The following is an 18,459-nucleotide window of genomic DNA, read 5'->3' as shown; positions in this document are numbered from 1 at the left end:
CACGCCAGAGAAACTTGCTGCTCCTGAAGAGGCCAGGAGATTTTCAGAAGTTTCAGGAACAACAGTCTGTGTGGTTGACTAAATCAAGCCTTGTAACATCAATCAAGACGGCCTTGCTGTACTGGTACTGCGAATGACGGAAAGCAAGGGGAAGCCACAGCCGTAATTTTTTCCGAGGGCGTGCAGCTCAGTTTTTTATCTAAATGATGATGGCTTCCCCTTGGGTAAAATATTCCGGAGTTCAAATAGTTCATCGTCCGGATCTCCGCTCGGGGCTAATCAGGTGTATATCGTCGTCTGGAAAACAATAAATGGGATATTTCCGATCGTAGCGTGAAATGTAAAATATTCTGGAGTTCAAATAGTTCATCGTCTGGATCTCCGCTCGGGGACTGATCAGGTGGATATCGTCATCAGGAAAACAATAAATGGGATATTTCCGATCGTAGCGTGTAATGTTATGTCACTTAATCGGGCAAGTAGGTTAGAAAATATGAAGAGGAAAATGGATATTTTGAAGTTAGATAAATTGGGAATTAGTGAGGTTCGGTAGCAGGAGAAACAACATTTCTGGTCATGTGAATACAGAGATATAAATACGATGACACATAGAGATAATGCAGGAGTGGGTTTTATAATGAAAATGAAAATCGGAATGCGAGTAAGCTACTGTGAGCAGCATAGTGAACTCATTATCGTAACCAAGGCTGACACGAGTCCCACCCCTACCACACTAGTGCAACTTTGTGTGACAACTTGCTCCACCGGTGAAGAAGAAATGTATGATGAGATAAAAGAGATTATTCAGATAATTTAAGGACACAAAAATTTAATTGTGATATGGGAATGTAATTCGATAGTTGGAAAAGGAAGAGAAGGAAAACAACTAGCTGATGAGCCGTAGTAAAGTTAGTTTTGAAAAGCGCGCCGCGGCGCGTAGTTTGAAGCAGTCGCCCTCCGTTTTCTGGTGGTGGCACCGTTATCGCAATTGAAGGCTTCGGTGTCTCCCTCTAGCGGGAAAGGGGAAAAGTGGGCTGTTCGCGTGGGTTTAAGAAGTGGCTGTATGGGCTGTCTTAGAGAGTTGGTAGTCGGGGCATCAAGAAGCGACTTCTCTGCCGGTGCTAGAGGGACAGCATGCAGACCGCGGCATCAGCGTTAGCGACGCGAGCATCGGCTTCGTGGTATAGGGTGTTAACTGCTCGTCGCGATAGGAATCTTCCTGAGCGTGGACCCGCAAGGGGCCTAATTTGCAGTTCGGCCGTATGCTGTCGACCGGCGAGGAGGTTCTGAAAAACGGCGCGCCTTCCTGCGCCCGTTGAAACGACAAGTAGCGTTCGGCTCGGCAGACCATTAGGAGGTGCTGCGTTGGATCAGTCCTGGGAGTCGTAACGCACCAGAAGTTGAGTATTGATTGTTAACAGATTTTATGGAGTTTAACTGAATTCGGTTTACGTATTCTTGTTAATTATACTAGCCGTATATTTTGGGGGGTTCCCCGCCATTCATTCTCGTCTGCCCACCCGCGGGAGGGTGGTAATATTAGAAAGGGTGGTCCGTTTGTCCCTTTTTTGAGGACGAAAGGGTGGGAAGGGAGGGGGAGAGTCAGAGAAAATCTGTGGTTCGAATTGCTTCTTTCCCCTGCCAGCTTACGTACGTGTTGTTCACTGTTAGCCTCTGCCATGATTGTAAAGGTATAAGGCAACAGTAGCTGTACTGTTTAAAATGCAAGGCACTAAGACCTGATCCATTCTCTCGTCTGCCATAACTAGTATTACTAGACTCACTCGAAAAATGTACTCTAAGAAAGAAGAAAAATTCCTTTTACCTAGTGGTAAGAACTAGTCAATTGCATAACGAACGCGTGCTCATCTGGAAGCTGTAACTTACTTAAATTTTTGTTTACGTATCAAGCAAAGATGTTAATGTACGCCGTAGTGGATTTTTTTATATTGTTTCTAGTCAGCAAAAACTGTTGTTTTTTCCCATACCTTTTAAGGATTTTGGCAACGTTCTTATGTGTTTTATACAGGTAGTTGATTATTAGTGTGTTTTCCTGCCATGCAAAAGTTTGCCATTTCATTACGGATAGAAATTGTTGCCTTGAAAGGAGAATGTTGTAAAATTTCGCAATTCCTACCTTGCAAGCGTGTGTGTTTGCCGTAATTTAACTGGCAGAAATTTGTAATGTTTGTATTTTTATATATTTTGAAAATGTTAATGTTATTAACTCTGAGTGTCCCCCCCCCCCCCCCCCCGTGTGCATGACTCATGCGTTTTGGTTTTTCTGTTTTGAGAGCATTTGTAAACATGATTGTCTTTATATGTTGCAGACAAATTAGATTCTGCGCCATTTAATGAGCCTGAGTGAGGCTGTTGTGGGTGGCCGTAGGTACGGCTGTTGTAACCAAATGGAAAATTTGTCTGCCCAAAAGTAAAGTCATATATTCAAATTGTATTCATTTATTAATGGAGTGAATTTCACCTGTAATTTAGCAGTGCTTGAAATATTATACAGCGTCGCGTTGTATACGTTAAATTGATTGCCTGTAATTAACTTTTACTGGCGTGAAATTTTTTATAATAATTTGACAAGTTAAAAGTCTATTCCTATCGTAAATTGTGACTTATTCGTTAAATGATTGTAGATTTTTTAAATATCGTAGAGTCTTGTACCAAATTTGAATAAAGAGTGTTACTGAAAATTGTGTGGAATTTCACCAATTATTCCTTGGCACCTACTTCCACTTCGCATTTTGTGTATTAATTGTAATTAATAGCCTTTGGCGAAGCAGTAGCAATTATACGGTCATTACTGGTAACAGAGCGTGATTACGTTCTCGTTACTATCCCCTGAGTAACTCGTGAAATTTTGGTTGTACTTATTAACAGTCATGCGGTATTTTGTTTTGGGCAAGTTACTGTTTACTTGTATATTCCAGGTCGTGACGGGTGCGACAGAATGCCCACGACTAGTGCTGCAGCGCAAAGACCAGATACTGTACCAACTGCGCATTCGTAACATATATAAGAAAGGTACTGTTCACTAGTTGCTACCATATTTAAAGGATGCTTTACTGAAGCCGGTACAAATTACATCAGAAGTTATTGGTCACTTTCCAGCAGCCATGGCAGCGGTGGCAGAAGTAGGTGAGTTACAACTATATTTAGACTGGTTTATTGCTGACCAACCGAGTCGCAAACCGGGTCTTAGAACAAGTTATTGTAAATGAGGCCGATCATAAGGAAGTAAATTGAATTGGAGCGGAAGGTGGCTACGTTACAGATTAGGTTAACTGGGTTAGAATCTAGCTCAGAAGAATCTAGTGGGCAGGTCCAATTGGATCCGGGAATTGAACCAAGTAAGCAAAACTGCAGAATCGAACATAACTCGGAGTTTTTCGCACAGTTACCCAACCAGATTGCACTGCTGTTAATGTATGTAGCAGAATTAACAGTAGAATCGTTAGTGAAGATAAAGGAAATTGTTTGGTTACTGGTTTATTTTGAGCCGCATTCCTTGGCTTTTGGAATACCACATTCCATCCTGTTAGCTCTGCTTTACCCGTTAGCAGAGGGGAGATTAACGAATCAATTTGTAGAGCTCTTTCGGTGAGGTTCTCCTTGCCTCAACTTAGACAACTAGTAATCACTGAAAGACCTACAGCGGGTTTTAGGAAATATCTCGAATGTCAGCATATTTGGAAGGTACAGGCCGCAAGTGAAGATTCATTGGCGTATGTGTAAAGGGTAAAGGTAGCTTCGCAGGCCATGCTAAAAATTTGACAGAAGAGCAATTAACTCTAGTATTCCTTGAAGGGATGACGGCTGCTGATAAAATAAATTTTATTTTTAAATCACCCCCGAAGACATGGAAAGAACTGTTACTGTTACTTCTGCTTCTGCATTAAAGTTGAGTGAGGACTTAGAGTGTTAATGTGTTGGGGCGAGAGAAGGAAAATTTAGAAGTGGAAAGACACAATCCTAGGAGAAGTTATCATGGCATAGCTAGGAAACGTTTTCGATGTGGTGATATTACGCTTTTAGTTAGGGGTTGTCCGGTATCACGTGGGGCAAGAAATACTAAATGACATAAGGGCAGACGGCACGTTTCCGGTAGTAACTTATTGTTTAGTGAAGGGCGTGCTGTAGCTGCCGATTGCCGATTACGCCTATCTTATATTTGTCTTCACTTGAAACAGGAACCTCTGTGCGCTTTGTTACATACGGGTAACACGTATTCCTTCCTTAATGAGGCTTGGTTTCTGGAATTTCTCAATCTTATCAAACTGAGACCTAAAAAAAAAAAAAAAAAAATCCCGCCTCGGAGATGTCGAGTGGCCAATGGTCTGGCGGGATGGGTTAAGGGTTGTGTTTCGGTAGGACAGTTTTCGTGGCCAATGACCTTTGCCCTCGTTGCTAGCTTACCGGTAAATATGGTGCTGGGTTCTGATTTCATTTCTATAACTCAAATCGTTTTGGATTATTCCGGGGGTCAGTTTTCTTGTAAGTTTGCTCCAAATCAGAAGTTTGGATTTTGTGAATATCGAGCGGCGTTAACATCTACGCTTCTTCCTTGTCAGTCGCTCCTATTAATGGTATTGATCTCCCATCTTTCTCGGCGGCAGGGCCAACAGGTCTACGAGTTGTTGGATGCGTTTCCTGACTTATTTTGTGATAAACTTGGGGTAAGGAATAAATTAGAATATGATATTCGTTTGATTGACAATATTCCTGTTAGACAGTCCCCATGTCGTCTCTCACCAACTAAGACGAAAATATTGTGGCGAAAGGTACAGAAGACGTTAGATCAAGAGGTTATCCGTCCCTCGACTTCTCCGTATGCCTCTCCGATATTCCTGGCACCGAAGGATCAAGCTAGCGATTTCAGGACGGTTGTAGATTACAGTCGTTTAAATGAAAAGGTGATTTTGGAATCAGTCCCATTGCCTGATCTACACAATTCCTTTACTTGGTTTTCAGGCGCGTCTTGGTTCACGGTTCATGACTTAAATCAGGCTTATTACCTGATTCCGTTGACAGAGGACTGTAAACATGTCACAGCGTTTTGCATCGATTGGAATCTATTTGATTTCAACCGGGTGCCCTTTGGCCTGGCACCCGGAGCTGCTGTTTTGACTCGTTTTTTAGATAGTATACTGGGTGAATTTGAACTACGCCTTGTCTGTAATTATCTGGATGACGATATGGTATACAGTAAATAGTTTGAAGAGCATTTGAGTCATTTGCGCCAAGTGTTCACTAAACTTCAGCAGGCTGGTTTAACGTTAAACTCTCCATGGTCACACTTGCGAGCCACCAGATTTCCTTCTTAGGCCATATTGTCACAGGAGATGCGGTTCCGATCAATAAAGATCGTACTAAAGCCTTGCGCGTGCTTCCACCCCCGACTGATAAGCGGGCAGTCGCTAATTTCATTGGAATGGTGAATTATTTTAGGCGGTTTGTTCCGAATTTTGCCGCCTTAGCTGCTCCCTTGAATGAACTCCGTAAAAAGGGGGTGAAATTTACTTGGGGTCCCACTCAGCAGGCGGCTTTCAAACAGATCAAAACGGCGACTGCTAATCCACCGGTTCTTGGGGTGCCAGATTTTGATAAGCCCGCTGTGGTTCAGACGGACGCGTCAGGTGAGGGGTGTCAGCCGTTTTGTTAAAAGAATAGCAAGGCCAGAGGCAACCGTTGGCCTATGCCTCGCGCCGTTTGACTGACGCTGAGGCGAAATACTCAGTTTACGAATGTAAGGCCTTGCTGGTTCTCTTTGCATTAGATAAATTCCGATTTTACCTTGAACATAAACCTGTTTTGTAGGAGACTAATAACCAAGCCGTGAGTTGGGTCTTTGCTAGGCCACACAAGACCAGTCGAATCGCCCGTTGGGCCATGAGAATCTCAGCCTTTAAGTTTAAGGGTAGGCATATCAAGGGTTCCGAGAATGTGGTCGCCGATGCCCTCAGCCGGATGTCTTACCCACCATCGGATTGTTCGGAGGAGGACCACCCGGGTCCACTTCAGGGTCAGCTTTTGGTTTTGGGGGAAGTACCCAAACTGTTTAGTAATCTCGAAGAAAACCAGGAACAGGGTGTTGGATTGGGTTCAATCAAACAACGGATAGGTCTTGTGAGGTAGTCGGAGGTTACAGCTTGAGGAAAGGTATTCTGTGTAAGGCAGTGGGTCAACAGCGCCACATCCGAATTTGTCTGCCACAAATATTAATGCAGCCAATATTCCAGTATCATCATTGCTCTCCGCCACACACCTTCAGGTGGTTTGCGGAGTATGGATGTAGATGTAGATGTAGATGTAGATGTAGAGGTGGGAGGTCACGTAGGCGCATATAAAACGATTCAGAAAATTTAGCAGTCACCTTGGGCGTGACATTAAGAAATTAGTAGCCGGTTGTCATTTGTGTCGGGCCGCGAAACCTGGCATTGCCCTACAGCAATACCTTTTACTCAGAGTTCTAATGTGTTTTGTACAGGTAGTTGGTTATTAGTGTGTTTTCTTGCCATGCAAAAGTTTGCCGTTAGATTACGGGTATGAATTGTTGCCTTGAAAGGAGAATGTTGTAAAAGTTCGCAATTCCTACCTTGCGAGCTTGTGTGTTTGCCGTAATTTAACTGGCAGAAATTGGTAATGTTTGTTTTTCTATATATTTTGGAAATGTTAATGTTATTAACTGTGAGTGCCCCCCCCCCCCTCACCGTGTGCATGACTCATGCGTTTTGGTTTTTCTATTTTGAGAACATTTGTAAACAGGATTGTCTTTATATGTTGCAGACAAATTAGGTTCTGCACCATTTAATGAGCCTGAGTGAGGCTGTTATGGGTGGCCGTAGCTACGGCTGTTGTAACGAAATGGAAAATTTGTCTGCCCAAAAGTGAAGTCATATATTCAAATTGTATTCATTTATTAATGGAGTGAAATTCACCTGTAATTTAGCAGTGCTTGAAATATTATACAGCGTAGCGTTGTATACTTTAAATTGATTGCCTGTAATTGCCTTTTACTCGCGTGAATTTTTTTTATAATAATTTAATAATTTAAAAGTCCTTTTCTATCGTAAATTGACTTATTCGTTAAATGATTGTAGGGTTTTCTTTTTAAATATCGTAAAGTCTTGCACCAAATTTGAATAAAGAGTGTTACTGAAAATTGCGTCTAATTTCACCTCTTTTTCCTTGGCACCTACTTCCACTTTACATTTTATGTATTAATTCTGATTAATAACCTTTGGTGAACCAGTAATAATTTTACAGTACAGCTGAATATTAACTCAGTGAAAGAAATGAGAGAAGCTGCCTTTTAGAATTTTGCAGAGACTATAACAAAAGTAATCGCTGGCACTTGGTTTAAGAATCATGAATGTAGATTGTTGATGCGGAAGGGACCTGCAGATAGCTCAGTTTCAGTTTGGCTATCTAATGGTAAGACACAGATTTAGGTACCAGATTTTAAATTGCAAGACATTTTCAGGGGCAAGCTGCGCATTCTTACCAAACTTTGATTATGAACAGCAGATTAAAAATGAAGAAATTTGAAAAAGTTAGGAAGTTAAGGAGATGGGACCGGAATAAGTTGAAAGTACGAGAGGTACATTAGGCAACGGTTGACTAGAACAGTGGAAAGGAACATAGCAGAAGACGAATGGACAGATTTGAGAGACGAAGTATTAAAGGCAGCAGAGGATAAAATAGGTAAAAAAGACAAGGCCCAGAAGAAATCCGTAGATAACACAGCCCCTATTGGGTTTAACTGACGAAAAGAGAATATATATAAATGGTGTAAAACAAGCAGGTGAAAGGATATACAAACGTTTAAAGTCTCATATTGACAGGAACTGTAATATGATTACTGTCCGCACTATTGATAGCCTTGGGAGAGCCAGCCTTGAAAAAACTCTTCCATCTGGCGTACTAGATGTAGGAAACAGACAAAATACCCTCACACTACAAGAAGAACTTAATAACTACAATCGCAAGAAAGCAGTTGCTGACAGGTGTGAAAATTATCGAACCATCAGTTTGATAAGTGATGGTTGCAAATTACTAATACGAATTCTTTACAGAATAATGAAAAAACTGGTAGAACCTGACCTCGGGGAACATCAGTTTGGATTCCGGAGAAATGTAGGAACACGCGAGGCGAATACTCAACCTAAGACGTATGTATCTTGGAATATAGGTTACAGAACAGAAAACCTCCGTTTATAGTATTTGTAGACTTAGAGAAAACTTTTGGCTATAGTCAGTGGAATATACTCATTGAAATTCTGATGCCGGCCGCGGTGGCCGTGCGGTTCTGGCGCTGCAGTCCGGAACCGCGGGACTGCTACGGTCACAGGTTCGAATCCTGCCTCGGGCATGGGTGTGTGTGATATCCTTAGGTTAGTTAGGTTTAAGTAGTTCTAAGTACTAGGGGACTGATGATCTAAGATGTTGAGTCCCATAGTGCTCAGAGCCATTATTTTTTTTTTTTTTGAAATTTTGAAGATAGTAGAGGTAGAATACAGGGAGCGAAGGGCTGTTTATAATTTGTACAGATACCAGACGCTAGTTACAAGAGTCAAGGGGGATGAAAAGGAAGCAGTGGTTAAGAAAGGAGTGAGACAACGTTGTAGCCTACCTGCAACGTTATTCAATCTGTACAGGAACAAGTAGCAAAGGAAACCAAAGAAATATTTGCTGTAGGAATTAAAGTCAATCGAGAAGAAACAAAAACTTGTGCATTTGACGATGACATTGTAATTGTCAGATACAGCAAAGAAATTGGAAGAGCAGCTGAACGGAATGCATAGTGTCCTGAAAGGAGGATATAAAATGAACATCAAGAAAAGTAAAATATGGTTCAAATGGTTATGAGCGGTATTCGACTTAACTTCTGAGGTCATCAGTTGCCTAGCACTTGGAAATAATTAAACCTAACTAACCTAGGGACATCACACACATCCAAGCCAGAGGCAGGATTCGAACCTGTGACCGTAGCGGTCACAGACTGAAGCGCCTAGAACAGAATGGCCACACCGGCCGGCTCACTACGTTAATTTAATGTACTATTGTCCCTCAGTTGCTGCTTTGTCTGACCATGAGCGGCGTTAGCAGAGCGTATCGATATGTACACCCTCTGGTGATATCTTTGCTCTACTGCTATTACTTCCCGGTTGTCTGTCAGAGGCAGTTCAGTTCGGATAGCGACTTCTGGCCGCCAGTTCGGGTCGACCAGTCAGTTAGAACGCGTCTGGAGCGCAGTCCTGTCCTGTCACTCGGGGAGTTGCAACGCGGCACTAGTGCAGTTGGGTTGGAGCGGCAGTGAGGTCTGGGTCGACATGGCTCGGCTGGCCATTGCCGCCATGCATCACTTGAGCCTGGTCCCGGTCTTGGTGGAGCGTCGGTCGCTCGTCCTACCGGACGCCAATCGTTCATGAGTCGGCTGTGTGTGTGTGTGTGTGTGTGTGTGTGTGTGTGTGTGTGTGTGTGTGTCTGTAAGTGAGTATGAGACACACTGGCAGTGCAGTCGCCACGGAGGAGCAGTCGGGGACGGACCAGTAGTCGGTCGGTCGGTTGTTGCGGACGGGGAAGTTATTTCCGCGCGGTGCAGTCGGCTCGGGCCGCTGGCAGCTCCTGTGCAGTGTCGGGGTGTGTGTGTGTGGAGCTGTCCGATCGCTACGAGCTTCACGGCTCACCGAACCAGGAAGTCTGGTTTCAACTACTAAAGCCTCGTCCATTCACGTTGGGGTTGTTCGCTTAGGTGGTTTGCTGATGGGGAGGTTTTCCGGTGAGCAACACTTTGTGGCTGTACTGCTGAGATTTAGCCGCTATGCAGTGCTATCAGTGAGACACCCGCTAAACCCGCTGGACAGAACAGGTAATGATTATGGAAATAGCCATGGGTTGAGGTCAGTTTATGCTCCTAATTGTCATTTACTGTAATTTAATAACCTTTACAACCAAAACGGCATATAGCCGAATCTCTACCGAATGCAACCTTTTACGTCTGAAGGCCTTTAAAAAGAAACCTTAACAAGATTAAAATCGAATTAAGATAGCAATAAAATAATTAAAAAAAACATATGCAAGGTGCAATACAAATGACTGAAGGGCACATTTAAACTTCAAAATTTTAAAATATATTACATAATCTTTAAAGGAATAAGGCCGCAGTATTTTGCTTGAAAGATAAATTGAATTATTAATTTTGCAAAATTTTAAGAAAACAAACAAATAACCATAAGCCTAAAATTTAAAATATCTGACAACAGATAATTAAATACCGGTGGCACTAAGAAGGCCTCCAAGGAGGTCGGTTTCCCATCGTTCTTTTAGGTGAGACAGGCGGTGAGCCCAACTATACTTGATCCACTGGAACCAACCAGGGGACAGCCACTGACTGAGGGGTTGGGTTGTTTTGGGGAAGGAGACCAGACAGCAAGGTCATCGGTCTCATCGGATTAGCGAAGGACGGGGAAGGAAGTCGGCTGTGCCCTTTGAAAGGAACCATCCCGGCATTTGCCTGGAGCGATTTAGGGAAATCACGGAAAACTTAAATCAGGATGGCCGGACGTGGGATTGAACCGTCGTCCTGACGAATGCTAGTCCAGTGTCTAACCACCACTGACTGACCGAAACAACGATTTGTTTCCCATCAATCGGTACGTGAGAAATCAAACCGGCAGTGTTATAAACTTGATAATCCACAATAGAGTATGTATTAGCTGTCAAAAGTACAAACTATGTTGGACAGCGACAACAGGTGAGGAAAGGACGCTGCCTGAATTTACATCAGTGCCCTGGGCAGGTGACCAGAACACTGACGGCCGCAAGACAGAAAATTCCACTGGTGCACTCAAACCATAGTCGACCCTAATAGTTAATTGCACGGCATAGTGGCTAAATCTCAGCAGTAGAACCAGTCGGTGTTGCTCACCGGAAAACCTCCCCAACAGCAAACCACCAAAGCCAACCATCACAACATGAATAGACGGGGCTTGGGTAGTTGAAACCAATACTCAACCTCGACGTCCTGGGTCGGTGAACCACTAAACTCGTAGCGATCGGACAGCTCCACAGACACACGCCCCGTGACTGCACAGGGGCTGCCAGCGGCCCCAGTCGACTGCACAGCGCGGAGACAACTTTCCCCGTCCCCAACAACCGACCAACCGACTACTGGTCCGTCCGCGACTGCTCCTCCGTTGCGACTGCACTGCCGGTGCGTCTCCGACTCACTTCCAGACACACACACACACACACACACACACACACACACACACACACACACACACACACACACACACACACAGCCGACTCATGAACGATTGGCGAGCCAAAACGCCTAGTCCTGTAGGACGGCTTACCGACGATCCACCAAGACCGCGGCCCGGCTTAAGTGATGCGTGGCGGCAATGGTCGGGCGAGCCATGTCGACGCAGACCTCACTGCTGCTCCAACCCGACTGCACTAGTGCCGCATTGCAACTCCCGACTGGCAGGTCCGGACTCCACTCCAGACGCGATCCAACTGACTGGCCGACACGAACTGGCGGCCCGATCTCGCTGTGGGAACTGAACAGCCTCTGACAGACAACTGGGAAATAAAAGCATTAGAGCAAAGATATCACCAGAGGGGATATATATAGATACGCGCTGCTACCGCCGCTCATGGTCAGGCGAAGGATCGACTGAGTGATAGTAGCAATTTTAATTAAATTAATGAGGTACAAGTACGTTAAAAACAGGGTGTAAAATAGATGATGGCGGTAACACGAGCCACGCATAGCTCAGTATTTTTTATGACAGTGGAGCGAGATCTGGCGTTAATGCTCTGTGGCAGCAGACGGCGGATGTGAGTGCTTTTGCTAACAGAACGACGTCGTCTGCAGCTCCTCTCCTGGGCCCGTAACTACACCAGTTAAACCCTAGACGACTGGAAAACACGATTTCAGCTGTAAAGGGCTGGTGGGAGTGTATGTATATCACAGACCCCACTGTGCAAGCTGATGGTGGCTCCAGCTACATCTACATGGATACTCTGCAAATCACATTTAAGTGGCTGGCAGAGGGTTCATCGAACCACCTTCACAATGCTCTAATACTCCAGTCTCGTACAGCACACAGAAAGAACGAACACGTATACCTTTCCGTACGAGCTCTGATTTTCCTTATTTTATCGTAGTCATCATTTCTCCCTATGTAAGTGGGTGTCAACAAAATATTTTCGCATTCAGAGGATAAAGTTGGTGATTAGAATTTAGTGAGAAGATTCTGTCTCAATGGAAAACGCCTTTCTTGTAATGACGTCCAGCCAAAATCGTGAATCATTTCAGTGATACTCTCTCTCATATTTCGCGATAATAGAAAACATGTTGCCCTTCTTTGAATTTTTTCTTTGTACTCCATCAGTCCTGTCAGGTAAGGATCCAACATTGCGCACCAGTATTCTAAAAGAGGACGGAAAAGCGTAATGTAGGCGGTCTCCTCAGTGGATATGTTACATTTTCCAAGTGTCCTGCCATTAAAACGCAGTCTTTGGTTAGTCTTCCCCCACAACATTTTATATGTGTTCTTTCCAGTTTAAGTTGTCTGCTGTGTTTACATGGAAATGGGTCCACTGGTCTAACTGACTCGATTACTGACGGGAAATGGTTATGTTCGGCTGCTTGGAGACCATTTGCAGTGAATCAAGGATGGAACTCTTATGGATGACAATGCGCTATGTCACCGTGCCACAACTGTTCGAGACGTGATTGAATGTCATCCTAGACAATTTGAGCGACTGATTTCACCGTGTACATCTCCCGACATGAACTCAACCGAGAATTGATGAGATTTAATCGAGAGGTCAGTTTGTGCGCAAATACCTGCATTGGTAACATTCTGGCTATTATGCACGGCTACAGGGCAGCACGCATCAATATTTCTGTGGGGAGCTTTCAAAAACCTGCTGACTGCATGACACGTCTAGCTACTGGACTGCTCTGAGTAAAAGGAGGTTCGACACGGTATTAAGTCGTATCCCATGTCTTCTGTCAACTCAATGTGTGTGGTGGTAATTGCCTTGATCTATTGAGAATTGTTTGTTCTCTCCATCGCTCCCCGGTTTCAAAATACGTATAAGCATCTTTGGGACACCGCTGAAAATAATTTGCATTTTTTATATTATATTACATGCATTCTTTAACACTGAAAGTCTGGTGTCAGTAAGGTTGCCGATATCTGCTAAATATATACTCACTTCCAGCCCACCTGCATGTTCACTATAACGAGGATTATTTGTGACGTAGAGTTAACTGAAAAGTGTTACACATGATCATAACAAGAGAACAACGCGCAGGAGAGAGGGGCCACTAACCGCGGACTGGGTGGGCGTCCTCACGACAGCGGCGTCGGCGGCAGCGCCGGCGGCTGCCTCGGGGGGCGTGGTCGCCGTCGCCGCAGCCCCAGCAGCGGCCGCCTTGCCATTGGTCGTCACGGCGTCCGCAGACATCCCGACGGCCGCCAGCAGCGGGTCTGACGACTTGCGCCACATGTAGTTGACGATGGTGAACTCCAGCAGCGCGCAGAACACGAACGCTGAAAACATTCACAGGCACCCTATAGCGTGTTTACCATTATGACTTCTGGCTGTGGACTTAGTTTTCATTCTCCAGATTAGTATCAGTGAGATCATTTTACATTCATTAAGGTGTAACTTTGATGGATATGTAATAACACTAAACACCTGAAGCTCAGGGGATGAACAGTCGTAGATGCGTTCCCATCAGTGCCCATTATCTATGAACCGGCTTCCGTAAAATACTGTAAAAGTGACGTTGTGTGTGCAAACACAACTACCAGTTGAATGAAGAAACATTCATGATTCAGGTCCCAGTCAGCATTAAACATTGCAGTACTTATACTGTGTTTGCTTGCGAGAGTTGTGTTGCTCAGGATGGTTCGGACAAGAAGATGGCTCTAAGCACTCTGGGACTTAGCATATGAGGTCATCAGTCCCCTGGACTTACAGCTGCTTAAACCTAACTAACCTAAGGACTGCACACACATCCATGTCCGAGGCACGATTCGAACCGGCGACCGTAACAGCGGCGCGGTCCTGGACTGAAGCGCTCGGACAGGAAGAACTTACAGTAGACGCTCCGTATAGACGGGCTAATGGAGCAGTGCATCAAACTGGTGGACGTCGCAGTGAATATTGCTAAGAGCCAAACCGATGTGTCTAAATCGGGAGCTAGTTTATAGCGGAAGGAACAGTCAAGGGTCATCAAAGAACTGGCCTCGGAAGAAAAGCAACTTTAGTGCAAGGCCGATATCTGCCTAAAACTGCAAGCAGAGATACTCAGCATAATGCCACACGTTTACGGTAGCATTTCTAAACAGCTGCAGGAATGCAGGTGTCAACACATGAGCAGGGGTTACTGCAAGCCCCCCCCCCCCCCAAGGCTCCTGCTCCAAATCGGATTCGTAGAGGGATTCGTGTCGCAGGCGCTAGAAATCACTTTTTGTGGACTAGTTCACTCTTTTCTGCCGACACCCGTATCAGCCTTCACGCTGCCAATAGTAATATTCGCAGGCAACGAAGACAACGTTTACGCCCTACTCTGTATCGCAGACTGCCTCCATTATCTAGACGGTTCATTCATGTTTTGGAGTGGAATCATGAACGACCGCATGACCCCCTGTGCTCCCACGTGGGAGGATGACGGGTGTGCACTATAGGGACAACATCCTTTCTCCAGTTGGTGAACGTGTGTATCTGCGTTCACGCTGATGGGCGACAACCCACGCTTACACCATCATAGTCTTGCGAACACCTTCATAGTCGTACATATAATCATTGAGCTTTAATGCATTCCATATTCTCCAGATTTCATCTGCACTGAGGATGCATGGGCATTGCTAATACGAACGGTTTGCAGTTGTCCCGTCCCACCAGTGACCTTACAGGGGGCCATAGAGACAGCTGTGACGAAATGGGAGCATATCCCACGTTCTCATCTCATCAGTTTGCTAGGGAGTATGCCTAACCGCATTCAAAATTCTTTCCAGTTTCGAGAAGGGACAGTTGGTTTATAAACAGTGTACTATTTCAACATGACAATGAAAAGAAAATGCTGTGTCTCCAGTGGATTCTTTAGCAAGGGTTTGTTTCCTGTCTGTTATTATCAAGTGACAATATGTTTATCTTCTTAGTTCTGTTTCATTATGACTGTACCTGACACAAGAAAAATGTTTTATCCTGTTATGTTCCGTATTGACAATACAGCAACAGGCAATTTTTCACTTTTCCTATGATAGATCCTATCTTCTGGAACCTTTATACTTAACAGAATCTCTCTTTCGTCTTACGAATACTAGACCAGTACTGTACGTTGAATAATCTTTGAGTAGGTTCGAATTTTGGCTATGGCTTCAGGAGTACTGGGTGTTGTGTGATGTCCTTAGGTTAGTTAGGTTTAAGTAGTTCTAAGTTCTATGGGACTGATGGCCATTGATGTTAAGTCCCATAGTGCTCAGAGCCATTTGAACCATTTCAGCTTCAGGCGTGCCTAGATATGACATTCACGTATGGTAATACGTACAATAACATTTGCAGGTAATTTTCCCATTTTGTATGATGACCACTATTTATGATTATAAATAATGTGTATCTCGCGAAATACGCAAAAATTTACAGCTAATGTTAGTGTTTAGGATACGGACACTACCTCCACATCGTTGCTTCACTATTTCCGAAATTGGTGTCCGTAACCTGCGGCTAAGACAAAAGAAGGCTGTCGCCTTATTCCTCTACCACAGGCTGTAAAGGAGCTGACCTGACGTGGTGAAAGTTTCACTCTGGCACTGAAATGAGCTACGCTGCCACGTGACAGATGTTCCGGGACTGTAACATCGTCGACAGAACATAGCACTGGAGGCAGACCGTCACAGTGGTGACATGGATTACGCAGTTTCGGGGCCTGGTGCCGTAATGTTTCTGTTGTTTAAGTGATCAAAGCTAATGTCCTTTCATAAAAGAGCCAGGTCGAGTGGCTACAAATACCGCTCGCTCAGCTATGCAGTATCCGCCATAGCCCGCAGCCAGCAGTGAGAAGTACTCCCCGTCAGTCATCGACCTGTTATGGGTCATGCAGCCTAAACTACTACTTGAAGTAGCGACCGCGACGCAACAGCCCAGAAATGGCGTACGCATCTGGGATGCTGACTTCAGCGAGACAACTTCGGCAGTCTGTGTATGATTTCTGATACATAAACATGATCCTGTTCCCTTACCTCCTCCTGACTGCACAACGATCGACCATCCGGTCTTGCATACTCAACGGCATGTTAATGATCCTGCAACGTCCTTGTGATCTGCTACAAGGTCAATAAATGCTTGTACGAACCTTGTCCGGCGAACATATATAAGAAATATACTAAGCTGCTTGAATAGAATAAGATCATAGAGTTTTTGAGTGTACCATATTTGAAATGTAACAACAAAAAATTTTGTATGGCAGCGGATGAGATTTTATAGTAAGAAATTTATTTAAATTTCTGTGTAATTCTCTAGTTTTTCTCCATATCAGAAGTTCGACACAGGAAAGTGTGCAAGAATGATGCTCTTCAATTGACCGAAAATGTGATGGCTACGAATTTCTTCACACTTCCATTACAATTTGTAGTGAATATGGCTTGTGCTCTATCGATTCGTAGATAACATACTTTTGTGGGCAAGTACGTTGAATGGATACATAGAGTTTTCTTTCTTTAGTAATTCAGACCTTATAAATCGATGTTCTCCTAGCCTACTCGATTATCGTCGCACTTTATTTTCATAATCATTCTTTTCGTAAGGTTGACACTAAGATAAATTTTCTTATCTTCAAAGTGCACTCTGGCCGTATAAATTACGAGAAACGAAACCAGTTTCGGTTTGCTTGGTGCAAAGCTACCAAATTTCAGCCGCTGCCACGACGCCTATTTACTCCCGGTTTCGGGTTGGTGGCCACATGACCCTTTCTCAGGAAAAAAATCGAAGTACTACATCAGTCGTAGTCTTAACTGTTCAAAAACCGCAAATGACCACATATTTGTGAAGTTATGCACAGTGTTCAACAATTTCCTCATCCCTGTGCCACAATTCTTTTATAGCAATGCTTTTCGTCAATTTTATTGCCGTCTTTATTCTGATGTGACTATTGCGTCAGCTATTTCCAATCCTTTAAATTAGGATTGTCCAGTGGCATATTACAACAACGATTTCGTCTCTGATTCAATATTGACGCGGTACTGCAATTTATCTATTGCTCATATTGGTATATGGGAGTGTCCATAGCATACGCACCATGCAGTTTTTGGACAAATGGCAACACTTGGTCACCGAAAACGATGCAATAAACAGTCTCGTTCGCGTTCATGGTAACTTAGTGAGTGCCATCAAGTTATGGTCTCCAAATATGTCACAAAATAACACAGTCACCTAAGGCCTTAATTACACCCTCAGCAAACTGCAGGTTGGAATATTGACTTTAAAATGTGTCAATCACTTTGCTCAAATATCTTGACAGAAATTCTTAATAAGATAAAACTGTAATTACAGTAACATCAAAAGATCTTGAGCACTAGAGACGTACAGTGAGAAGTACATGTGCACTAACAGTTATCTTCACAAATTTAGTTTAAAATTAATTACTCAGATTAGAACACTGATACTTTCAAACGAAAGAAAGTCATAATGAAATATCAGTAGTCGAAACAATGCTGAAATACTGCTCGCCGAGCAAATAACACACAATGAAAAATAAATAAGGAAATTTCTTTGAGTATTCAAGTAATATAAGATAATGACTTTGAAATACAATACTATGCTGGTGACTTTTTACAGGAAGCTGGTTGTTATTAAATTTAGGTCTACTTATGATTTTTTTCGACGAAAGAAAATTTCATGTCACTAAATTCTGCTGCATGTTTATGAGACTCGATCACGCCAATTGTAAACTAGGAATATCGAACCTCCCCCAGAAATAACATAAGACACTAATGCAGTGTACCACACTATACCTACGCTGAAACAAAACACTACATGCTGGAAAAAACCAGTGTGTTCCAAAGAGCCGCTCATATTTATGATTTAAATTAGTGGGAACTATAAGCATCCTCTCATAGTTATATGCGCTGGCGTCGTCGGACATCGTAATCTTGTGAAGAGTTTGGATGGCGTTGGAAATGGCGCGGCATTGCTCCACCTCCGAAGTTCTGACAAAACTCATTGATATAGTGCAACGGGATAACCTCTTGTTACAGTTTTCTTCTCTGCCCACTGAAACTCAAGAGTGTCACGATTGCGAGAAGTCGCACGCTGTTAGCACAGGCCTCGCTTACTCACCCGAGCTTCTCTTAAGAGTCCTCCTTGCTGCCCAAACTCGCTGTTAAGGACACGTTCAGTGGCTGAACTCCTCCCATCGTCTAG

The 18,459-nt window shown here is 43.8% G+C and overlaps 1 protein-coding gene across 1 annotated transcript in view; it reads right to left on the bottom strand.

Annotated features, from left to right (window-relative positions):
• Window positions 1-18,459, bottom strand: part of LOC124606310 (glycine receptor subunit alpha-2-like) — a 629,777-nt gene that overhangs the window by 18,683 nt on the left and 592,635 nt on the right. The window contains exon 10 of the mRNA XM_047138291.1: window positions 13,465-13,583. Coding sequence (XP_046994247.1) covers window positions 13,465-13,583 — 119 coding nt within the window. The remainder of the gene's footprint in view (window positions 1-13,464; window positions 13,584-18,459) is intronic.

The sequence above is a fragment of the Schistocerca americana genome, chromosome 3 (genome assembly GCF_021461395.2).
Source record: "Schistocerca americana isolate TAMUIC-IGC-003095 chromosome 3, iqSchAmer2.1, whole genome shotgun sequence".
Lineage (NCBI taxonomy): Eukaryota > Metazoa > Arthropoda > Insecta > Orthoptera > Acrididae > Schistocerca > Schistocerca americana.
Note: the sequence above shows the minus strand (reverse complement) of the source record. Positions and strands in the feature narration are given on the sequence as shown.